At 43.7% G+C, this 24,758-nt stretch overlaps 1 protein-coding gene across 2 annotated transcripts; it reads left to right on the plus strand.

Moving 5' to 3' along the window:
• Positions 1-5,539: 5,539 nt before the first annotated feature.
• TMX4 (thioredoxin related transmembrane protein 4) lies at positions 5,540-23,931 on the plus strand. Of its 2 annotated transcripts, none has more exons than XM_050315747.1 (8): positions 5,540-5,746; positions 12,935-13,050; positions 16,723-16,768; positions 17,359-17,487; positions 18,425-18,470; positions 20,211-20,312; positions 21,661-21,724; positions 22,147-23,931. In XM_050315747.1, the coding sequence occupies exons 1-8, from the start codon at positions 5,553-5,555 to the stop codon at positions 22,431-22,433; spliced, it is 984 nt and encodes a 327-aa protein (XP_050171704.1). In that variant the 5' UTR covers positions 5,540-5,552; the 3' UTR covers positions 22,434-23,931. The 2 variants fall into 2 exon arrangements, with proteins under 2 accessions (XP_050171704.1, XP_050171705.1); XM_050315748.1 differs by lacking the exon at positions 5,540-5,746 and adding an exon at positions 8,017-11,364.
• The last annotated feature ends 827 nt before the right edge of the window (positions 23,932-24,758 follow it).

Below are 24,758 nucleotides of genomic sequence, written 5' to 3' on the forward strand. Positions count from 1 at the left end.
TGGTGTGTTTATGAGTGCACAGTCACTCCTCTGCCATGGAACATCTGTGGGGTTGGCCGGGGTTTATAGCTTTGCCTTTGGGCAGCCTGTTCCACGTGCAGCATTGGGAGCAGGGTTAAAACAGGTTTGGAATTCCTGAAGGGAGCTGTCAGTGAGACTGGGGCACTGCCTGGGACAGGAAAAGCACTTGCTGTGTTCACAGATACCCAACTCTTGTGCAGTCCCTGCTGAAGTCAGTAGAAGATCTCCAGCCCTTTACACATTTTAACAGTTTGATTCACTTCTTTACACCAGAAAGGAGGTGGAACAAAAGGCTTATCTTTGAAACAAGAAGTCACTGATGGTAAAGCCCTATATAAACAACATACCATACCTAACAAATCTAGGCTGTGTGATTAAGGCCTGAATTTTGGATTCCTGCATTGTGTAAGGAAGAAGAACTAATTTTCTTTTTCTTGAATAGTATTCAGTCAGAATTACTCTGTCAGTGACAGGCTGTACTGTAAGTCATGCCCTGGGTACACCCTCACGAGTGATAGAAGGCAACCAGGATCCCAGTGGAGAGGAATTCTGGCCACAAACAGAATGGATTTACTGGATTTACTGCCTGATGAGCCCAGCCAGCTTGAGCTGGCATCATAATCTAAGAAAAACCTAATAATACCTTTCTATCTAACTCAGCCACATATATCAGGCTTTGGAGGTGTCAGGACTAAAAAGAGAATTGTACTTCTGTCTTGGAGATATTTTTACTGCTGAGCAAGATATATTGCAAGCATCAGCTCCCTACACAGCAGTTCTCCTTTCTCTTTCCCCCTTAAAGAAAAAGAGAAAAAAGTAAGAAACATAAGTCAAGCAACAAAAATTCATGTTTCATATCAGATCTGATGAACTCGAAATCTTGTTCTCCTATCTCCTGCAAGATCTTTTAAATTCTGAAGAGGCTTGACAGGCAGAAAATGAACAGATGCACAGTAGAGGTGGGAGATGATGCTGTAGGAGGTCTGTGCTTGCCTCATGCAAAGATAAGGAAGCGGAGGCATTCCTGAGTGCTGGAGTGCTGTGTGGGGAGAGGGAGCCCCCAGCATGCACCTCCTGGCAGGGCTGGGTATTACATAAGGCTTGCAAATGAATTCCTGCCCCTCTCTTTGGTACCTCGGAAGAGAATGAAGATACCCATAAAGACACTTCACTGGAAATAAGCTGCCCTTCGGGTTCCACAGCTCCTTCCTCCTGTCCCAGCTCCCCTGCTGAGCAGTCACCTTTCCAAAGGCAGCAGAGCTGTTCCCCCAGCTCCCACACAGGCATTTGTGCTTCCTGAACAAGGTATCCCTGCCCCCCGGGGTTTCTGGGTACCTCTGGCTGCAGGGAGTACACCGAGCACTGTTGTACTCTGTGGCTTTTGTGACAAACTCCACCTCGGTAGCCAAGTGTGTTCCGTGCTCGGATAAAAGATGAAATAGCAGATTTTTTAATGTTAATTAATACTACAAGATCAAGGACAGCCATTCAGGAAGGTAGGGAAGAACTGCACGTTACTATAAGATGCAAAAACAAGTGAGTGGTGGAATGAATGCCTCTGATAACTTATCCCCAAATCAGAAAGCCTGACAGGACAACCAGTTCTTCACATTTCTGGGGGATAACAGAGCTCAAAGTTAGTCAGAGATGTTCTTGAAAGCCACATTGAACTGGAAGGATTATGGGTCCAGTACCCTGTAAATGTGATTTCCTCTTGCCATTACATACCTACCTTTTGGTGAGTAGCCATTAGATTCACATTAACTCCACACAAATATTTCTTTTAATATTCCACCGAATTTTTTAGACTCATTTTTGCAGGAGAGATATGAACATTCCTGGTCAAAAGTCAGTCTTGTATAAAACCTTTTGTTCATTTTAATCGGGTATCAAAGGCAGAGCCATGGTGACTTCCCAACAGTTACAGTGTTGTGTATTTACTGATTTATTTATTTTAAACTAAATCCTTAAATAAAACAAGCTTTATGGTTAATGAATCCATGTTAGAAACTGCAGGGAATACTTATTTTGGCCACGTTTTGTTTACTGTCTACTACGTTATTTGTTTTAAATTATAAACCTCTTTTAGCTTCCACATATTAAACATGTATTGCAACTCTTGTTTTGTTAGTCACGTGCACACATTTAAATACAATCAGAAATACAAAATTATTACTGTCTGTGTTACAAAAAACCTCTCATTTTCTAGTTTTGCAAACAATCCACCAAGAACAGATTCCAAAAGCCTTAGGAGGGTAGTTCTGGAAATCCAGTATACAACTGAAAAAAGTGACAGAGATGGTGATATTAAGTGTATTTTAGGGAAATGAGGGCTCCAGTAATTTATTCTGCTCTAGGCAGTGTCATGAATGCATCATGGAACACAGTGAAAGAAAACATGTCAGGAATGCTGGAATCCCTTTCTTTACCAAGAGAACAAACAAACATGGAATTGAAGTAATCTTTTTTTTTTTTCCTTTTTCTCCAAATCCTATCCAAAACTTACCTGGTATTCATGGGTGCATTTCATCAACAGCTATGGAAACCTAAAGTGACACTTGATTCCTGAACCTTCTCTTTAACAGCAGTGGGATTATGGTGTGTGCAAAACCAGCAGAGCAACACACACATAGAAGCTGAAGAAGGTACAGATTTAACAGCAGCCAAATGAAGCTAAAGGAGAGCAGATTTTTTTAAGGGACATGGGAATCAAAGTAATATCAGGTTCAAATGAGATGTACCTTCTCCATCTTTGCAAACCTGACCTACTTCCCAGGGATTAGCAGCACCATGTCATGTCTCCCCTGTTCCAGGAACGCTCTGTTCTCTTTTAGGAATGAAACCAACTCTGCCTCCTGAGCAGCCTTTGCCTGAAATGCAAACCTCCTCTGTGTTGAATGTGGCTGGAAATTACCCAAAAATTACTTGTAAAGTCCTTTACTCTTTTTACTGTCAAGTCTTCCTTCCCTGGTTCTTTTGAATTCACATTTATCTGAAGCCATCATTTTACCTGTTCCTCCTCAGCCCCTTCATGGAGCTCTGTTTTGCCACCCCCTTCATTCCCATGTTCTTGAACGATGCAAATGTAATTGTTCACCACCCTGCACCACCCCATAATAAAATGTTCCTCAGCCTTCCCTTTTGCACAGCATTGTCACATGGATTCTCTTAATTTGGCTCCACCAGATCTCAAACCTTTCTGTGTTTTGGCCAATCACATTATTTTTGTCCTTCCTCCAAAGAATCTATAGTAAAAACTAACATTTCTCTCAGGTTTCTCCACTTCCTACTAGCAGCAGGAAAAAAGTGCTTTCTGTATTATCTCCTCCCAAGACAGCTTCGGCCATGTGTGTGCCTTCTCAAATAATTTCTACTGCTGTATTTCTTTCTTCTCCCTAAATATCTCAGGTCTAAACATTGCTAAAACACCACATCCAATTTTCAAACTGTCCACTCAGGCAGGGCACTGATAAATTAGAGGGGTTTGTTTTGGGTTTTTTACAAACCACAGGAATATTTAAAGGCTTAGGAAAGTTGTAATAATGAGACTTTGAGTTCACTGTATGTGTATCACATGGAAAGTATGGCAAGATATATGTGTGTTCTGAGAGGCTCTCACTTACTTAATCCTCAGCTGGCACTAACTGCAGTGGCAAGAAGCTCACGGCACAGAAAGGCAGGGATCTCTGTCAGCAAATCTCTTCTTTGGTAATGGCAGGTGCTGTTGGAACACCTAGTGAGGAGAGAATATCACTGAGTCACTGGGAGAGGCCTCATTACCCCCGAGAAGCAGCAAAAGAGGAAAATCACTGTAATAGTTTCATTTCTGCGTAGCGTGAGCAGTGCTGTGGGCAGCTTCTGCTTCTGTCCCCAAATACACCGAGTTCGCTTCAGTATCAATAAACAAAGGGCAGAGCAATACTCAGGCTTTAAGGAATGGTTCCATCAAGCCCAGATTCCAGTGGGGAAATACGGGAGTGACGTAAAGGAGCCTCGTAAGATAAATTGTCAAAGTGGGATAAAATCCAGAGGTGTAAGTCCTACTGTTTACGGGGGGCGGGGGAAGGGGGTGGGTGTAGAAATGCTTTAACAACAACTTATCAACATTTTTTTTTGCAATAAACGATAGAAAATCCTTCATCACAAGTTACTTCCAAGCCAGGATAATCTTCAACCAAACAAGAATTTCCATTTTGCACAAGAAAGCAGCCCAGACCTGCACAGTGTTTTCTTTTTCTGCTCTATTTACTAGGTTAACTAAGGAAGTCGATTGTCTTAATTTCCACTAACTGAGGGTGCAATCATTCCACTCAAGGGCAGGGCTGCTGTTCAGAGGGACCTGGACAAGCCAAAGGGATGGGGCTGACAGGAATCTCATTGAAGTCAAGGGAAAACACAGAATTATGTGTCTGGGATGAGGTAGACAATGCATTGGGACAGATGGGCTGCCTGCCCAGGGCAGAGCAGTGACAGCATGAGGAGCAGTGGCCATAAATTAAAACACAACAAGTTTCACCTCAATGTGAGGAAGAACTTTACGTTGAGGGTGGTAGAGCACTGGAACAACTGCCCAGGCAGGGCTTGGAGTCTCCCTCTCTGGAGACATTCCAAACCCACCTGGGCAAGCTCCTGTGTCACCTGCTCCAGGTGACCCTGCCTTGGACTGGATGATCTCCAGAGGTCCCTTCCAACTCGAACTCTTCCGGGATACCGGAATTCCATGACAATCCCTCGTGGCCCTAGGGAACACTTGATTTTCCGTGATCCCACAGCACACCCCGACAGCACTGGTGCCTCACAGCCTTTTTTAACCAGCTCTCACTGCACGGCACCATGAACAGGCCTCCTCCTCATGGACGCCCCAATACGAGAGGGAGAATCTCAAAACCTGACCGAGCGACCTGGAAACCACCGCAACGCTGGGGCCGGAGCGCTCTGCCCGGTGGCCGTGCTTGGAGCGGGAGATCGGGGTTGAAGCCTTCTCGGGGTCTGTGGCACCGGGCGCTTCGCCCGTGAGGGGAGAGCGGTTTCGCCCGTGAGGGGAAGGTGCGATTCGCCCGTTACGGGAGAGCGGCTTCGCCCGTGAGGGTAAAGGGGCGATTCACCCGTGAGGGGAGAGCGGCTTCGCCCGTGAGGGGCGCTTCTCCCGTGAGGGTATGGGGCGATTCGCTCGTGAGGGTATGGGGCGATTCACCCGTGATGGGCAGTTTTCGCCCGCGAGAGGAAGGGGCTCTTCGATCGTGAGGAGAGAGCAGCTTCGACAGTGAGGGGCAGAAGTCTTCGCCCGTGAAGGGCAAGAGTTTTCGCCCGCGAGGGGAAGGGGCTCTTCAACCGTGAGGGGAAGGGACGCTTCTCCCGTGAGGGGACAGCGGCTTCTCGCGTGAGGGTAAGGGAAACCTTTCGCCCCATCGCAGACCGGCTTTTCCCGTGAGGGGAGGGCGGTCCCCGGGCGGAGCCGCCCTGGAGGAGCCGCCCCTGCCCCGCGCAGGCGCCGCCCCCGCGTGCACTTCCTGAGGGCGGGCGGACCCAACATGGCGCTGGGTCAGTGGGGCCGGGGCTGGCGGCTGCTCCGCGCCCTGCTCCTCGCGGCGCTGCTGGGTCCCGCCGCCGCCTCCGCCTTCTCTTCTTACCCCTCCTCCAGCCCCGGCGAGCCGCGGAGCCCCGTGCGAGTGCTGTGCGGCTCCAACTGGAGCCTGGTGTTGCAGGGCCAGTGGATGCTGGAGTTGTGAGTAGCGGCCGCTTTCCCGCCCGCCTCGGAGGCAGCGTGTGCCGGGGGGGCGAGGGGGGCTCCCCGTGAGGGGCTCCCGCTGCAGGGCGGGTGCGGCCCGTGCCTCCTGCCCCGCTGTGGGGAGGACGAGGCCGGACACTGCCGGCCTTCCCGTGCTATGGTGGTGCCGCGCAGCTCCCCCGGCCGGGCACGGCGTGAGGGAGGCGGCGGGCAGTGCCCGCGGTCCCCCCTGCCCGCCCCGAGCCTGCGGGCACTCGCTGCCCTCGGCTGGGGTGACCTGAGAGAAGTAGCTGCCCCTCAGGCTTTCCTCCTGTGCGGGCACAGAGTGGCCGAGGTTATACGGGTCTTTGCTTTCAGGGGAATGAAGGACATTGAATGAAGGACACGGACTTGATGGAGTGTGTCCAGAGGAGGCCACCAAATTTATCAGAGGGACGGAGCACCTCTCCCGTGGGGAGAGGCTGAGAGAGCTGGGCTTGTTCTGCCTGGGAAAGAGAAGGTTTTGGGGTTACCTCATTGCAGCCTTCCAGTACCTGAAAGGAACTGCGAGGGAAGATGGGGCAAGACTGTACAAGGGCTTGTGGTGACAGGACAAGGAGGAATGGCTCCAAACTGAGAGTATGCTCAGATTAGATATTAGGAAAATATACTGTGGGGGTGTTGAGGCCCTGACACAGGTTGCCCTGGGAAGTTGTGGCCTTCCCATCCCTGGGAGTGTCCAAGGCCAGTTTGGATGGGGCTCTGAGCAACCTGGCCTGGTGGGAGGTGTCCCTGCCCATGGCAGGGGGTTGGAATTGGATGATCTTCAGGGCCCTTTCCCAAACCAAACCATTCTGTGATTCTGTGAAGCAGCTGGCCCTCAGGTTCTTGTCCAAGTACCCAAGGTTAAAGGGGATCATTCCACCCAGCTCCCTGCGGGGGAATAATGAATTATGTCAGGTACTGCTTCTTGCTCTGCTTCCCCAATGGGGGGCTGTAGCTGGGTTCTGTGGGAGCTCTAGGAAGGGATTCCATAGGGAATACTTAGCAGGAGCAGGCTTCCAAAGCAGCATTACATAATATACCAGCACACCCTCGCCTTGAGCTCTGGAGTTCTCCTTCACGGGAGATCCATCAGGTTTCATTAACTTGGCCGTGCTGCTGTTCTCAGTCCTGCTGACAGCAAGAGACGTTTGTCTGTTTGGAGTTTTAAGACATGACACAGTTCTTGAAGTTCACACGGTGTTTCGTTCTTGGAGCCTCGCTCACCTGCTTGCATTTAGGAGGGAAAGGAGCTTGAGGGTTTTTTTTAAGAGAGCAATGAATAAAAAAGTAGTTTAGGTAGGCAGTAGGCTCACGTGGTGCCTGTGGGCTGTGCAGCTCTGAAATAGGATTTTATTGTGGCGTGTGTGCTGCTTGGTGGAGGTGCTTAAGCTTGAAACGGGTTGGACATCTGAACCCGTGCTCCAGCACAAATACCTACTCAGCTGCTTCAAGCTTTACTGTTGAGTTTGAGGTATCTCCAGATATCTCTTATTAGTCTCTGATTAGGGGGAGGGACTATCACTTCCCTCAGTATCCCACTGGGCACCTGGTGTTAATCAATGACTAGATGGGAACAATCCTGAAGTAGCTGGTTGAGAGACCCAGGGGTGCCCACTGCCGTGCCTAAGGATTTGGATTTGCTTTTGAGTCTCTTTCTTTCCCTTTTCACTTGTTGTGATCTAAGAGGTGGGGGAAGAGAGAACCTCCAAGTGGGAGAAAATAAATTTATTGTTTAAATTGAAATCTTGTCACTTGGGACATCCTAATCTGATGTGGAAGCAACTGTATGGAAGTTACTGATTCACATACGTGTTGGTGAGTTTTAAGGAGGAAGAAGGCTATTTATGGCAACTCAGTTTTTATTTCTAGTAGAAAATATCTCAATAATTAGTGCTGCATGCCTCTGAGAAAGGAAAAAAAAAAGAGGAACTAACTGAAATCAGAAGTGGTTGGGATAGCAAGCAGTTAAAATCCTTTGCAAGTCTTTATTCCACTTGCAACATTCCCCTCTGGTTTGGAGTGACAGGCACTGACAATAGCCAAGTTAGCTTTAGTGCTGGCAGAGTGGGGAACGTGTTGCTGCGTTGCTTATATTAGACTTTATTTAATTTTCTGTACAGTTTGTGATGTGTGAAAGAGCCTCAGTTCTCTGTGCTTCTTTCTGTGGTGCATTTCTAGTGCTTTCTGTGATTTTTTTTTTTTTTTTTTTACTGAGGAGGAACCTTTGTCTTCAGTACTGAGTACTGGAACCCAGTGCTGGTGTTGTTGAATTAGGAAGAGTTTGACATTTCCAATCACGTCTAATCAGGAGCTTGAGTTCTAGTATTGATTTTTTTACTGTTCTTGCAGCAGTTCTCATGCTGATGGATTTTGGTTTCTGCTGATTTTTATCTGGTTCAGAGCTGGTGATCTGGCCAGGAGCCCTGCCCGTCAGTCCATTGATTCCTCCCATGCTGTGTGGTGGGTCTGTTGGCAGCACTGCAGTAATGCTCATTAAAACCTCATTTGTTAGAAGAACCTCCTGTTTGTTTACAAGACCTTTGTTTTCCAAGCAGTACTTATTTTAATGAATGCAAATGTTGTTAGAGATTCTCTGTGGAAAAAACAAAACAAACAACTTGTTTTGGTCACCTGCTTTTGAAGCCTTTTGCCCTGGTAGGAGCAGGTACTGCTGCTGTTTAATGTCAGTTTTTCGGGAAAATTCCTGGGAAATTCCAATTTTTGTTCACAACTAGAGAAACTTAAGTTTGAAATGACTTGTGTGTGGGACCCGTAGTGGAAATAGGATTTTTTTCCCTTCATCCCATGTAGCTGAAGTGTGTGTACTTGGCTGGCTTGTTGTCAACGTTTGGTTATTCAGAGCTGGCAAAATTGCTGGCCCTGGAAGCGCCGCTGCAGCTCATTGATAAAAACGTTCTGGGTAAAGTGTCTCTGCAAGACACGGCAACACTGTTTGCCTCCTGTAAACTATCACAGCACGCGGGTCCTCACTGGAGGGCTGCAAATTTGATGCACAGTGAGCCGCGTAACAAAGTTTCCTTATTTCCTTATCTCCAGTCTGGAGGAGCGAGATAATGATTCGTTAACACGAGGAGTTTGCTTTTTGTCTTTAATGTTGTGCCTGTTTGGAATGTAGAAAGCTAATTTCTGCTCTGCTTATTTTGTGTTTGTAAACATAACTTGTTCCAAGCTTGATTTATCTTAATTTAACATCCTCTTGTTTTCGAAGTGAATTAAAACAAGCAGATGAAAAGAAAAAAAACAACCCACCATCAATGAACTTGATGTCTTCTCTGAGTACAAAAGAAACTATTTACACTGTTGTAGTAAAGTTCAATAAGATTGGGAATTTTCTGTCACTTAGGAGTTTAGTCTCTTACTTCTTGTTGGTATCCAAGCTTTTCTTTACCCTATTCTTAAAAATAACCCCAAGCACTAAACAACCCAATAAAAACCCAAAAAGCAGGGGGAACGAAAGTCAAGTTATCCCAAGTGATGAAACGTGAAGCTGAAATATCCTTGATAGCAGATGCTTAATATTGCAGAAAGGGACATAAAACCATGCAGAATGATGGAACTTCATTTACTGAAGCTCTAGAGTATTTCACGTAATTTTTCAGGGATTGATTGGCTTACTACTTTAAAGACAATTTCTCCTTGTTTAAAAAAAAAGCTTGCGAATGGAAAGTTTTTGAGGGTCCCTTTATTTTTAATTGCAGGTGATAGTCCAAAAAATAAAATCTTAATTTTCTATTTTAATTCTATCCAGGTAAATTTAGTGAGAACAGTGTAAGTCATAACAAACCTCCTTTGTTTCCTCTGTGAGGGAGCTCAGACTTGGGCAATGGGTAAAAGAAAACTTGTGTAACTTTGGCAGAGCAGCTGGTTTTGGGTTGGGAGGAAGCTCCTTGTCATCTTCCAGAGTGTGTGCTGCTGTGATACACATCTCAGTAAATGACAGGGAGTATCTTTGTGTATCTTGTGTATCTTTGGCTTCCACCTGCTCACTTGAAAAGTCGACTAAAGCCATGTAGTTGATCTTGTGAGGCTTATCTTTGGTTGAAATTACAAAGCTGCCTCTCTTCCCTCAAGACCTATCTGTATTTAGGGACTGTCTTGGTTTTTTGGATGCTTGTGAAATCTGTAGCAATAAGGCAAAACTACTTAAAAGAATAAAAGTAACAATTGAATTCAGATACTGTTGTAACAGATTCTGTTACATACTGTCTGAATGTTTTCAGTCTAATTTTAATGGTTATCTCAAGGTGAACTCCATCAAACAGTTTGGTTTAAGAAATGGTGATGTTACATCTCTTCACTGAGATTATCAAAATGGGAGGGAAAAACCAGGCAGGAGACAGTTACATTTATTTGAAAATGAAGGAATTGGTGAACAGTTACAAGAAGAGATGCTAATGGCTCGGAGTTGGAAACTGTATCAGAATATCTCACTGAAGTCACTGTGTTCACTGATCTCTTCTGCACTCCTATGGCTGAAGGGCACTTTGCTCAAACTGCTTTTGACTTGAGGTGGGGATTTTGTTTTTTGGTATTGCCTCAGTGAAGTTGGTGGCATGTGCAAGTCAAAGCTTTTATGCCTTAGATCAGAGATAAGTAGAAGTCAAAAGCAGAATCTGTGTCTGAGAGCCTCAAATTTGGCTTTTGTGTTGCTTCCTCCGTGCCCTCTGCAAAAAGCCTCAGGTGCTGTAATGGGTTGGAGTAGGAACCAGAAAACACCTGGGAAATAGTGATTTTAACCTGCTGAGGCCAATTGTTGCAGTGATAGGTGTCAGCTGCCTCTTTTTATGGCGAGCTGACAGTGCATGGCAATATTTCAGCTGTGAAACTTTGTGCGGTGTCAGAGCTGTGCGCTGAGAAATGTGTGAAACCTGCCTGCAGTGAGTAGTCTGGAAACCTTTGATTTGTAGGTAAGTGGTGTTTTCCATCTGATTGTTACAGGCTGAAGCACAGCAAACTGCTTTTTAAGGTGTAACAGGCTACTGAAAACTTTCTTTCCTTAACCAAGGGCCCAAGTCTTGATTTAAATTCCAGTGAACTTGGATTTTTAAATTGGAAGGGTCTACTTTCTTGTAAGGCACGGGGAGCACTGCGAACAAGGTAGCAGTTGGAGCTTCCCCCCTGTGCAAAGGGAGGAGCAGGAGGGGTAACAGCCCTAAATTTGGTGGTGTTGTTTCCTGCTCCTACACATTATTATTTGTTTTTCCTGGGGAATGTAAGGATGGCACTTGCATTGTGACTTTTGTGGAAATATAAATCAGCCACAGTTCTAAAAGATTCATTAGAAGCCCACGTTGAAAGCAAGCACTTCCTTAAAGCCTCAGTTCTTCAGGGAGCAGAAAGCTTTTGAAACTTTTGATAATGATGATCTAAGCAGCAACTATTTTACTCTCCAGTGACTTCCTGAAGGAGAAAGGGCAAGGGAACGTATTTTTAAGACTGAGGCACAATAAAGCTCTGTTAATATAATTTTTTTTTGTTATTTCCAGGAAGCACTCATTAATTCCTTGGTGCTTCAAGCGCTGCATAACAAATGCAGACATATAAAGCTTCAGAAAAGAGAGGATGTTGAAGTAAGCAGCAGTGCTAACTTGCACAGATGTGATTTCTCATGCAAGTTCTCTCTTGTACACGTGTGGACAGAGTGTGTTTGCTGGCTGGCAAGGGCTGGATGTGTAATTTCAGGAATGTAAAGCAAATATTTTCATCCTGCTTGTGCCAGTGTTCAGCTGGAGCTGCTGGATCTTGTAGCATGGTATGGAACTGTTGCCATCCCACGTCCAGTATAGGTAATAAAAACTAGGTAGTCAACAATTAGTGCCCTTGGGGAAGTTCACTGTTATGTTCTGTCACTGCCAAGCTGTGACATGGGTGGATTTTAATGCTGCTTTGAACTAAAGAAAAGATTTATGACCATGAGGATGTTAGCCATGTGTGTTGAATGTTCCACCTAGATTCATTCAGAACTGCTCTTGAATGTCAAATGTAAATATAAACTCTCTATTTCAAGATCACACTAAACAGGTGTATTAACTGTGAGAATCTCATGATGTGAATTTGAGCCATTTGGAAAACAGTCCAACTTGTGTCTTTCATTGTAGAGCAGCAGCAGCAGTGTTATCTGATGGATGGATGTGGTTCTTACTTATCAACCGAGCTGCTGTAATAAAACAGCCCTGTTTGTAAAGCACAGTACCTGTCAGACCATTATTAAAAGCCCTCAGCAGACCAGCAGCACAATGGAAACAGTGCTGCATGGGAGACTCGTTTCCAGCAGCCTTTTGGAATACACTGAGGAGCTGTCTTTTGGCAGGATTAAGATTTATGTCCATTTTTTTCAGATGCTTTCACGCAGGATGGTGGTGACTCAAACCCCCCCCCCCCCAACATAGTGGCTTTCACAGTTAACATTCCTAGTACAGTTAAATACAACAAGTATTTTTAAATGGTGTCATTTTAACTCCCAAGTGATGAGAGCTCCTATTTTTAAATGCTGAAGTTTCAAAGCTCCCATGAAGCACTCAGAGTAAATTTGATTCTACCTCTTCTGTGAGAAATGGCCAGAAATTCAGCTTTTGAAACATTCTTCCTCTGAAATTATCCAGGGCGAAAAACAAGACCTAGGCAAGACAATAAGTGTGAGCAGTAGGAATTTGACGTGCCCTCTGTTTACATCTCTAATGGGTGCTACCAAAAGGGCCGTGTTCTGCTCTATGGAGTAGCGGGCTGAGGCAAATGTAATTTGCAGGAGTTCTGAGGTGTGGGAAATCAATACAGAGTGTTGTGATGATGGATGAAGGATTCCACTGCAGAGCACAGCCTGGCATCAATAATTCAGGGAGCTGCCATGGAAATGGATTTATTTCCTATGTAAATAGAATCAATCATGAGCACTGAGGAGTTTGGATATGAATTTCTCCAACCTTTGGAGATTTACTCTTGTTTTAATAACAGGAGGAGGAACACAGGGATTGATAAGAAAACTACCTGATTGTCTTATCCAGTAGACTTGATCAAGAAAAGCTGTGGGGTTTTTTCCATTGTGATTGATATGTTTGTGTTTTCTATGTGGGATAAATCAATCTGAGTGTCTTTAAGTGTAAGAATATTAAAGTATGTAACCTGTTTTTTTTTCCCCTGTAGTTATGCTCCTTGGTGTCCAGCCTGTCAGCAGATTGAATCCACTTGGGAGAGCTTTGCCAAGGAGAGTGAACACCTTGGCATCACTGTTGGGAAGGTGGATGTCACTCAGGAACCAGGTACAGCATGAAACAGGCTGTTTTAATAACAGGAGTGATTTAATATAAGCATCATTTAGTACTTAGCTAGCTTTTAAAACCAGCATAATGCCATCTATATTTTTATTTCTCCATACAGCTGAATGTTATAAACAGTGAACTGAATGTTATAAACTCCATTTGAAGGATTAAAGAATTGAGGGAGTGATCTGGCTTAATACTTAATAAAAGAGGCTTATTCTCTATTTTAATCTACTCCCCTGAAAGCTGTTGCCTGTCTCATTCCTGTCTCCTCCCAAGTGTCTGCAGAAGATTCCAGCTCTGTCACTGGAGAGTTCCAGGGTGTGGTACCACTGCCTTAATTAAAGTTCTTAACTGTTTCCATGATGGTGCTGCTTTATTGTCTCCTTTAATTGTGGTAGTGCTTTAAATTGCAGTTATTTGTTGTTGCTATTGTTGTTTTCTGTTGGTGATGCACACATGCAAATGTCTTTATGGAAGGGGTTTCCTGGCTATCCACAGAAGCAGGACTGCAACCCAGTTTATTCCTTTAGTGACTCCCTTCAGAGGTTTGGGTGTGTGTTTGTACAAGCAGGGCTAATATTGGATAAACCTCTGCATCCCTGGGGAATGCTTCACGCTTGTCTTGGCTTTGAGGGGATAAAGGATTTTGTCAGCAGTATCAAAGAGATGTTACTACAATAAAGAGGCTGAGCTTTACTGATTTTTCTTTTTTTTCTTTTTTTTTCTTTTTTTTTTTTTTTACCTTAGAAAGCGTGTGTAAAATGTGTTCATTTTATTAGTTGAAAACATACCCAACAAGTTGCTTTGTCAAATAACAGCAGGGAAATTACTGAAACTCTGGTCTTAAAATCAGCAATTTAAGTTCACGAGAAAATGGCAACTGTTCTAGATCTTGCATGGGCTCATGTTTTGTTAAAAGTTCACAAGGATACAAAAACTCTTAGGCCAAAAAGCTGCACATAGTAATCATTAATAGCTTAATGAACAGATTAATTTGAATATTACTTTTTTTTTAATGGCTGTAAATTTAAAACCAACTTCTCACCTTAACAAAGCAATGGTTACCCTGAAGTAAGGCTGTAAATGGGCATTCATTATAATCCTATCCAGTTATTTTCTCCCAATTAGGCAGGGATTCTTTGGCTTATGTAATGTTGAAATGAAAGGATTTCCATCCTGACTGTGGCGCTGGCACATGACTCTCATTTAAAAACGCACTTTCAGATAGAAGGCTGTAAAAATAAAATACTCTGGATTTCAGAGGTAAAAAACTTGAACGTCAGTGCTGGCAGCGTGAAGGGATCAGACCCTTCATACTCAGGCTGGAAAACCAACACCTATTCCCTGTCGGACCTTTGGTGCTGATGTCATTCTGAAGGTGTATGAGTCCCTCTGGAAGCTTTCCCAAGTTCCTGAGGTATTCCTACCGCGGGCTGTGCTTCCTCCCTTCAGCTGGTCTGTTGAAGTGCTGTCTCCCTTTCCTACCTGCACAATGGTACCTTCATTAGTGCTGGTTGTGCGACCCCTCCATCAAACTGGAAGTAGCCAGAATGTGTTAAATTGGGGGAAACCTGCTAGACCAGTGCAGAGCTGCGTAAAATTGCACTTGCAAAACCTGCAGGAGAAAGTGGCCGTTCATGGGGCTTAATTGCAGCAGATGCCTCAAGAATAAAACCCCCCAGAGCCTTAATGACCTTCCAGCACATTTCAGTCACTGGGTGTTCCAGCCTTAAAGTGCCACCTCCTGCCTCATCTTCTCTAGTGAAACACTCAGGATGGAAAAAGCAAGTCCTGGAGATGCTTCTGGATCCCCAAATTCTGTGTGTTCATGGTGCCTTTTTTTTTTTTTTTTTTAAGCTCCCAACTGCAACGTTTTACCTGTGAATTAAAATGAGACCACTTGGATCTTCTGGGTCTTCTCTGAGTAGCTGTTGGATGGAAGCAGCTGTATTTTTGGATCCCTGTTCTCTATTTTAGGGCGTGTTAGAGTGCAAATACCGAAGGTTTCTTTATTCCTGATTAGCTGTTGATTTCATAATGGGTGTCAGTCTTTGATTTGCAAGCAGAAGCAGATGCTCAGCTGTATTTCAAGTTAAACTAGTAGCCGCTAAAAGTTTGTGTTAAACACACACCAAAACTTACTGTCTGTGCTTAACTTTTGTAGCTGACTCATATCTGCTTTTGCTGATTGAAGGAGGTGCCTTAAGATAACCAGCAAACCTCCAGCTGAAGCTTTGGGGATGCTTAAATGCACTTTGGCAACGGATTTTAAACTTTTAGATTTTATTATTCCTCTGAGACCGTATTTGCTCTAAGATTGGCTGCTGGTAAGAGGTTTAAGCAGCTATTTTGTTTTCTGTTTGCTTGCCTAGTGTTTGTAAGAACTTCAGGGAGTCTTTCAGCATGCCCATGACTTTCTCTGCTCGTAAGCTAATTATGTTCTTTATGGCTCTCCACCCAGTTTTCCTTGTGCAGCTGCACTTTCTGCTTTATTAATTCCAGTGTTACACTTGGGGGTTGGTTTTGCTTTGCATCCCCTGTGCTGGCACAGCTTTTAAGTGGGTTATAAAGTTGGCCACCACCTTGCATCTCCCAGCAATAAAGGCAGAGAGCTGAAAAGTTCCAAGTAGAGCAAGTTTCCTTTTTGGAGCTTTAAAGATGGTTTGCTTTAAACAGCTACAAAAAGCCCCCAGACAACAAAAAGAACCACAACTCTTTTTTGCCTATTCCGTGGAGGAATTCAGACTAGGAAGAACATCACCACTGAAACTTCTTTTAGAAATACCTGGTTTACTGCAGTAGGGCTCATCTTTGTCTTTAAAGGCAGCAACTCCCTTGCTCCAGTGCTTTCCCATGGCTAATCCTGGTGCCTGAAGCTGTTTGCATTATTGAAAGCTGAATAAGGACTTAGATTCCCCAAAGATTTTCTCAGAGTTTTATAAAAGGCCCAGTTAAATAACTGCACTCCTTACACTGGTGCTTTATATGAATGGCAATTGCTGGCTTGAGGAATTCAACCCTTCCTAATGGAGTTGGACTGCACATCTAGGGGTTGATCACCTCTGGAGGCTCTTTTTTTGTTTATTTGGGTTTTTTTTTTGTCTTTTCTGCTGTCTCATGGCTGATGCTCAAAATGCTGACGTGACTTCTCCTCCTGAATGGTGTAAAAAGAGATTATCATGCCTTAAACTGGCAATATTTTACCAAACAGAATGCTCAGACATCCCAAACTATTTTATCCATCTGTTGGCATGCCATTTGTAGTTACCTGGAGAGGAATGATGTGTGGGAAGGAAGAACAAGAACCTGGAAACATCCTGGAATGTGGGTGCATTTGTGTTGTTCTTCCTCTTGGTTGGAGCTGGTCTGGTCACAAACTTCAGCTTTTTGCAAATATTGATTAGAGAAACCCACTAATTAGAAAAGTTTCCATGCAGTAAGCATTCTCCAAGGTCAGCATTTTTCCACAGTTTGTCAGTATTTAGTATCTGTTACTGTTTGCAGCGTTTCTGAAGACAAACTGCTAAACCTGTATTTACAAAACAGTGGTAACAGCTCTGCACCTGCTGCTTTCTAGTTAAAATCTGTAGGTATTTATAGATAAGTCAGAATGCTGAGAAATTTCAGTTTTACTGAATTGTTTGTGGCTTTTTTTCTTCCCTGTTCTAGGCTTGAGTGGTCGTTTCTTCGTCACAACCCTTCCTACAATTTACCAGTAAGTGTTTTGTGCTGGGAGCTGCAGCTCTTGAGTCCTGCCTGTCACTTGTTTTAAACTGTAACTCCCATATGTAGGGGGGAAATGAAGGATTACTGACTTCTGATTTCAGCTCAACTGGAGCTTTGCTTGTGTGATAAATTCCTCATCTTACTTCAAGGGACTTTCCTAAAGTTTCCCTGTTACAAGTGCTTTTAAAAATGGGTCAGAGAAGGCATTTGCTGTAGCTCTTCTGCAATAAGGTGATGTCATCCCTAAAATACTGAACCCTTTATGAAGTCAGGGTCTCATGAGTCATGCAGATATATGTACACATCTATATGCACACTTTCAGTTCTGAGTTTTATTTTAAAAAAGAGGTTGGTTGTTAACCTCGTGTGCTTTGTATTTGCTGGAGTGCAAGCGAATATTGAACAAAAACAGCAGTTTGGGTAGAAACTGAGACCTTCCATCATGGATTGCAGTTCCCAAACACTCAAATTTCCGAGCAGGTGAAATCTATAATGTATGTAGGGTTTTGCTTGGGTTTTTTTTGGCTGTGGATACAGTTCCAGGGGATGTGTGTGTCAATGGGTATTCCTGTTTTCCAGTGCCAACGACGGAGTGTTCCGCAGATACCGAGGCTCCCGCACGCTGGAAGATCTTCAAGGCTACATTTTAGAGAGGAAATGGGAGGCTGTGGAACCTGTAGCAGGATGGAAATCTCCATCTTCTATAATGTAAGCTGCTGTTTTTATTAACAAGAGCCATGTTTTATAGCTCATTATTCACTAAGGGTCCTATGTTGACAGCTTACAGACAAAAGGCCTTTATTCCCTAGACGTGTAGCTTTGCAGAAGCAATCTGCATTGACACCCTGCTTTCCAGTTTCTCACCTTTAAAAGCAGTTTATTTGCTGCCTTCCCTTTTGTTCCTGCCTGCTAAGGCTTGTTTGTCATCTTTGAAAAGAAATGTAAAAAAAAAAAAGATACAACCACTGAGCATTATGTAAATGCCACTTCCAATATCTGCTGAGTGCTGGACTCAGGAGCATGTTTATGCAGATTATTCCTTCATGACTCCTGGCTGCTGGACCAGGCAGCCTTTAGCTTTAGGGATTTCTTGTGTGTCTTTACAAGAGAGCCTTTTCTCCTCCTTTGGAGCAGGAGACAGTGCAGTGCTTACACAGTGTATGAAAATTTGCTTTCAGAGCCAATTTGCTTTGAAATATCAAATCGGATGTTTCCGTGACACAAAGGATGAACCTGAGATGTGAGAGGCCTGCATTTCACCCTGGCTGAAGCTATTATGTGTAAATTCACCTCAGAGATCCACAGAGGGTCCTCATTTTTCATCTGAGAAGGGGGAAGAGTTGTAGGATATTTAGTGATGGGCAGAGGAGCCACAGGGCTGCTGGGAGTTGGGGAGAAGGGGGTTAGGGCTGCACAGGGCTATGCTGGGAAACTGCTCTTCCTTTATAGAATCAAATGTCCTCTTTCAGGAGACTGCTTTAGGATTTCAGACTCTCAAATGTGTTTGCAGTGGCCTCCTCCTGGTAATTGTTGGGGCATGAAGGGCACTGGAAGTCCATGGGATCTTCTGGTTTCTGTGCAGTTTGCTGTGTACCCCAACTCCTGCTGTCTTAGAACCTGTTCCTCCCATTTCCTTGTTTCCTAGGATGCACGGCATGGCAGGGCTGTTTCACTTCTCGGGATGGATCAGGGTAAGTAACTGTGTGGTGGGGTTTTCTCCACCCCCTTTTTGTGATTGGAGTAATCCTGATGGTCAAAACATAGCTGAAATTTTTATTAGCCTTTCATCAGGCTTAAGTTTGCCTTACATGTCATGTGTACATAAATATATATAGGTTCTATAGTATCTTTGCCCTATCAGTTTTGAAGTGCTAAATGGCAGTTTGACTGCAAAGATTATCACCATCAATAAAAATACTTCCCTTTCTTATTATCTTGGTGTAGTTACAAAGCTCTATCAAACTGTGCTAAGGGGATAAAGTGGGGTTGTGTTTTTTTTTTTTTTTTTGAGAGCTACTGCAAAAGTGGTTGTGAATACATTTAGGAATACATTTAGGATCTACCAGATTATCTCACTTAATGCTATTCCTCCAGATTATCTCCAGGTTCCTTTTCAGGGCTGTAAATCATGTTCTGCAGTTTGTTTGCTCTGTGTGTTGTACAAGGGAAGGGAGGGTCAAGGGTTTATTTTTTTAGGGTTTCAAACTGTCAGCACCATTTGCATAGGAACCAAAATTTGGATGATAGGGTGATTATGAGAAGTGAAGGAGAAATGCTTAGTGCACACTGTAAAACATTAAAGCATGTTTTACTTAATTGTTTTGAGATGCTTTCGTTTGGGAGCTATCAAAGGTTTCCCTGTGCATGCAAATAGTGAGAATTTTCAGACCTTTCCCGTTTTTGTTCAGGGAACAACCACTTAATCTTCAAGTGTAGCCGAGATTGAGACTGTGTTTGACTGTAGCAAAATATCTTAATATTGTAACATGCTTCAAAGAATAAACACAATAGAGGGTTTGAATAGTTTGTATCACTTAAAATCAGCATCAGGCTAACCCAGAATCCAACAGAAACTTGGAGTTGGTTTCCTGTGCAAACTCTTTGATTCTCTCTGGGTATGATTAAGTTTTTATAGCCTTGTGGTGTTTCTCTTCCATTGTATCTCCGTGATTTCCTTCCTGAAAGATTACCTGGGAAGGAACCTTCTCTAATTTGCTTTCCCCTTGGCTGAATATTTCAGCTGTCCATTTCCTCACTCTTCTGACTGTGCTTTAATAAATACTGGAAGCTGTTCTGACACTTAAAAATACTCTGGAATTTCAGGATATGAGCTCTTGTAAGTGCTGATGGTGGTTTGTTTGGCAAGATCTAATGTCATAATTGACTTCCTCCCAGACCACCTGACTCGCTGTGCTGCTTCGTTCACTGAATTGAATGTCTAGGTTTGCAGTTGCAAAGCAATATTAATATTGTATTTGGGTTATTATCTCTGAATTTATGAGTGAAATCACTTAGTCAGTGTCTGCTTAGGATGGGTGGCTCCTTTCAAGAGCCAAACAGCTCAAGTAAGAACTAAATGGCTTAATATCAGTTAGTGAAGAGTTGCCACATGAGGATGAAGGATGTTGTGACACTTTCCTGTGTGCTCTGAGGCTCCCTCAGAAGTTCATCCCCATGAGATTATTATGGCACCTCTGATGATGAGCACCTTAGGAAGAAGGAATTGTGCATCCTCTGCCTAAAAAGCCTTTTCATGTGAACAACTCAGTGAAGAAAAGCATGATCTAATGGGGTCAAAAAGGAAGGCTTTAGTATAAATACTGTTAAATGAAGGGGCTTAATCAGAGAGCAATTTATGCAATGATTTGGGCAGTAGGAATCATAACTGGTTTTAGCTGTCAAGTTATTAAATATCTCTTTCTCCTTTCCAGCAAATCCATAGCTACCTCACTGGCACTCTTGGAATTCATGTGTGGGTTTCTTATGGAATCTTCATTTTGGCCACTTTACTGATTGGCCTGTTCCTGGGTTTGGTAAGAAAGCAGATGATTTATCTCCTCAGTTACTGACAGCTTTTGCTTTGCATTAACTTGTGAAAAAAATAAACCTGACTTCCCTCATACTTAAATACCTTGCTTTAATAATATATTATTAAATACTAATACCCCTTCCCATCAGTGGGAATGATTCCAAGTTGCTGCTTTACCTATGGAACTGGGATTGTTTCCTCACAGAACACTTCAAAGATGTGGCTCTGTGACCTCTCAAATATCAACAGCAAATAAGAAACTGAGCTAAGAAAAAAAGATATACAGATGGGAGTGCAAGTTCTTTCAGACCAGTTGCTTGGTCCACAAGTGTGTTTTACAACAGCCAAGACATCCTAAGCAGTTCTGTTGACCACTGGTTTAAGCTGCTGCTAAATCACTAAATCATCAAGTGTGAAGGTTGGTTTTGGAACTTGGATCTCTGCCCTTCAGCTCAAATATTAGTGAAATAAAGACAAAATTTGAGTCTTGTTCTCAGTAGTATTGGGAAGTGGTTGCAAAGCAGCTGAAATTTGAAGTTAGGCAAACCTACATTTTATACACAATATATGGACAAAAGTGTTGTATAAAAGCAAATGTCTTTCATTGTCTGTTTTCAACAACTGCATTTTTCTAGATGGTAGATTGTCACCCAAGGACTGCACATCAAGTCCGTGTAACTAGTTGCAAATGGATATGATAATTTAAAAGAAACTTTCCTCCTCCTCCCTTCACTTAAAAAAACCCAAAACCACCCAAAATGCAAAAGCTGAAAAAAATGTAAAGTTAATCTCAGCTCCTTCCAAAAAGCTTGTCGGTGATTGAGATGTATTTCTTGAAGATGGTGTCAGCTCTCTCTTTTTCTTTGCATTATTCTCAGCATGTGACAAGGAGACACAAATTCCTTGTGTCTTCCTCTTATTTTGGTTGAAATGCACTGGGCTGTTTTGATAACAAGCACAAAAGGTGGAATACACTTTGTACAGTGGGGAGCCAGGGGTGAGGATGGAATAACATCCCAAAATACGGAAAGACTCGACCAAGATGGTTTCAGAGCTTTCCAAGTGTTCTGAACTTGTCTGCTTAAGATGCAAGCAGCTTCAATACCGAATAAATTTAGGAAAGTGGGAGGCAGAAAGCGGGTAGTAGAAAGCACAGAATGCTGGTTAGTACACACTGGGAAAGCACTTCTTCCCATGTTTTTATTTAGCTCTTATCTCTAAGCAAGATAATGTAATTTAGAAAGCTATATTGTGGGTATCGATCTAAAAAGAACCAGTGCAGGGACTTCTGGAACTGCTAATAAATGCCTTTGTAATTATTGCTAGTAAATACCTTTTGGTCCTTTCCACAGATCCTGGTTTTGATTTCAGACTGCCTCTGCCCAACCAGCTCAAAATACAGAGCTGAAACACCTGGTAAGTGGGTGAGAGGTTGTAGGTCCAAGTGTTAAATTTGTAGGAGGGAGGGCAATATGTGCAAACCAATAATCCAGGAAACAGGGAAAATTGGCTTGTCTTTGGCTTGTAACTCAGCAGAATAAAATGGAAGTTTTCTGTGCCTGATAGGCAAGAAAACTAAATGAAAGTGGAGGAGAAATACTACTGAAGATTTACTTGAGTTAATTGAAAAATAACAGAAAGTTCTCAATAGAATCTCATAATTTTTTGTTGTTGGAAGGGACCTTAGAGATCGTCTGGTTGCAGTCCTGGCTGGGATAATGACCGCAGTCAGTGGCACCCATCAGTATTTCAGGACACACAGGTGGTGGTGAACTTGTAAAGGCCACTGCCCTGGGGTTCAGTCTCACTGCAGCCTTTGAAACTCTCGTTGTGTTTAGAGGAAGCCATCACCAAGGACAACGCGGAGAACGCGGCGCTGGAGGAGCCCGAGGGGCCTACGGAGCTCTCCGCAGATGAAGCGGAAGAGGCTGCGGATGGGAAGGATCTCTCAGAGGGAGAAGATGCAGCAAACTCAAGTGCTGAGGACTCCGAGGAGGATTTGGCACTCGGCAAAGAATCAGGGGAAGAAGAAACAGAAGATTCGAGTGAGCAACCTCTGGCTGAGTCAGAGACTGAGAGCTCAGTGAGGCAGCGCAAGGGTCAGGGGGCTGAGAAGGAACTCTAGTTCTCCCTGGGGGAGTTTGTGCACCTGGACCAAAGAAGTGTCAGACCAGGGTCTGAAGCTGGAGCTTAAACTTGATTTGTCATTTGTGTTTACCAAAACCTCTGCTCTGCCAGCAGGCTTTCTTTTTTTTAAGCTAGGACTTGCTTCCTTCGTTGGATAAGCACAGATGCTGTGTTGTGTAACCTTAGCCGTGACAATCAAAGCCAGTGGGGCTTATCTGGTCTGTGTCTCCTGAGAGAAAAGGGGCTGTGAGCCCCAGTTCACCAACTGGGGAGTATCTGTGTGTGTGTATATTGGGTGTGTCCCTCCCTGAGCAGGAGCAGGGCTTTTTAGCTCCACGGTAGCTTGGCAGGACTGGGACTTCTCTGTCTGAATGTTTATTGTACCCAAACGCCCCAGGAGCACAGATAAGGGATGCACTCCTGAAAGAAGGCACCTTACCAGTCTTCTATCGAAAATGTCATGTACAATGGGTTTGTTTTTATCACTTTCAACTGAAGCACCTTTCTCTTTCGTTGTTGTTCGTGGTGTTGTCCTGCAACCTGTCCCCAGATGTGTCAGGTTTTGGCGATCCAGAGGCACAGCTCAAGTTCTTTGACCCAAGAATTTGGAATGATTGAAAAACCTCAGGCAGAAAGAGAGTGGCAGCTAAATGTTTAAAATGCCTTGGAACTTTTTAAAAGGTTCAAAGGAAATTATTTTGTTCAGGGGGAATTTTTGCCAAAGCACAGCTCCAATTTTATTGGTTTTTTTTTAATTTGTTCCCATCAGGAGGCTGTAGGAAGAAATACTCACTTTGCAGTCAGTGAGCTGTGTGCCTCTTGCCAATCCATGCTTGCCATATGCAGTGCAGCCCTGCCACTTCCAACTGGGAATACTTATGGCAGAACTGAAGAGGCACTCGGGGGTTTACTTTTGATCACTTTTCTACTTCTTGTCACTGGCCTTGTCACGCTGGGAAAAGAGAGGGGTGCAGGTGGGTGGTGGGGAGAAGCTGTTGGTTTTGCTACTTAGATCAGAATAAAAGGGTTGTGTGCTGAACATGGACAGTGAAGATGGCTCGTCAGGTGGGCAGCGTTAGGTTGGTTAGAAGACTTGGGTCACCACAAAAATCAGTATATCACTCCTTTGGGTTAATACACGAGTTTTTTTGGGAAGGAACATCTACAGTGAGATCCTGTATGTTGCTGTTTTGTTGGCGTGTGACCATGTGTGTGAGATGTGTCTTAATCTTGATACTATTTTTAATATATATATATATATATTGCGTAAGCCTTGCTCACATGCATGAATTTCACCTTGTTCTTCAAGAGTGGAGAGTAATCCAAGATGAGGTCATTTCTTGTTAGAAGAGACAAGGTGCAAGTGCAAAATGCTGGTTTCCTTTGAGACTGACATCAATAAGGCCAATTTGTGTTGAAAGTAATGTTTTGTTGTTGTTTTTGTTTGTTTTGTTTTTTAAATGCTCATAAAGAAGGTATTTACTAAGAAAGCTTAACTTTTCCCATCTCTGTCCTATCTCATCTGATGGTTTGGAACTACGTGGTAGAAACTTCTTATTTGTCTGTCTGGAGCTGCTCAAAGAACAAAAGACCACAGCAGCTTTTGAAAAGCTAAACTTATGTTTCCAAAAATCAAAAAAAAAAAAAACCACTCTGTGGCCACTGTAGCTTGGAAACTGTGCACTTAGAAGCTCAGAGTACAGAATTGTTTCCATTACGTTCCTTTTTTTCCATTATCTGTGCATCAGGAGCTCTCGGAAGTCTGAAAGAATACCAGGAGTGTGACCACATTTCACGAGGGGAGCAGGAGTTGGGGGGTGTGTTCAGGTACATGAACTTGCATAAGATAATACAAGAACAGACATGTTCCCTAAATTGTGGGTCCAAACCTACTGGGCACTGAAAAATCTGTGGGACTGGATCCAGCACGGGTTGAGGGCAGTGATGCCTTTGGTTGTCCCCAGAGAGGCTGCTCTGTAGCCCCAGAGGGTCTTGTGGTTCTCAGGGTGCCGGAGGGAACATGTCCATGTGGAATTTTGTTTGGACTTCTCTTCACTTTTGTATTCTCCTGGAGCCAGTCACCTCATGTTCTCTCCAGTTTTTTAAAGAGGTTTTGATTTCCAAAGGTACAGCACATCTCTGCACCTCACACGGCTTTCTTGAGCGCTGTGGGGAAGGAAGTGTGGAAAAAATCAAGGGTAGCTCTTCCTGCTGCCCAGCATGAGGTGTTTGGATGTTTACACAACAAGGAGTTCTCCCAGGAGTTGGGTCTCACCACACTGTCTTTGGATTCCAAAGGCGAACAAACCCACGGGTGGCACTT

The sequence above is a fragment of the Myiozetetes cayanensis genome, unplaced genomic scaffold, assembly GCF_022539395.1.
Source record: "Myiozetetes cayanensis isolate MyiCay16 unplaced genomic scaffold, myiCay2020 scf2-11, whole genome shotgun sequence".
In the NCBI taxonomy this organism is placed as follows: domain Eukaryota; kingdom Metazoa; phylum Chordata; class Aves; order Passeriformes; family Tyrannidae; genus Myiozetetes; species Myiozetetes cayanensis.

What these genes read in the sequence shown, in the direction of transcription:
- TMX4 (XM_050315747.1), top strand. Translation starts at nt 5,553, where the DNA reads ATGGCGCTGGGTCAGTGGGGCCGGGGCTGGCGGCTGCTCCGCGCCCTG. An exon ending in ACCCTTCCTACAATTTACCA is followed by an intron (nt 16,769 to 17,358) that starts GTAAGTGTTTTG and finishes CCTGTTTTCCAG; the next exon opens with TGCCAACGACGGAGTGTTCC. An exon ending in ATACAGAGCTGAAACACCTG is followed by an intron (nt 21,725 to 22,146) that starts GTAAGTGGGTGA and finishes CGTTGTGTTTAG; the next exon opens with AGGAAGCCATCACCAAGGAC.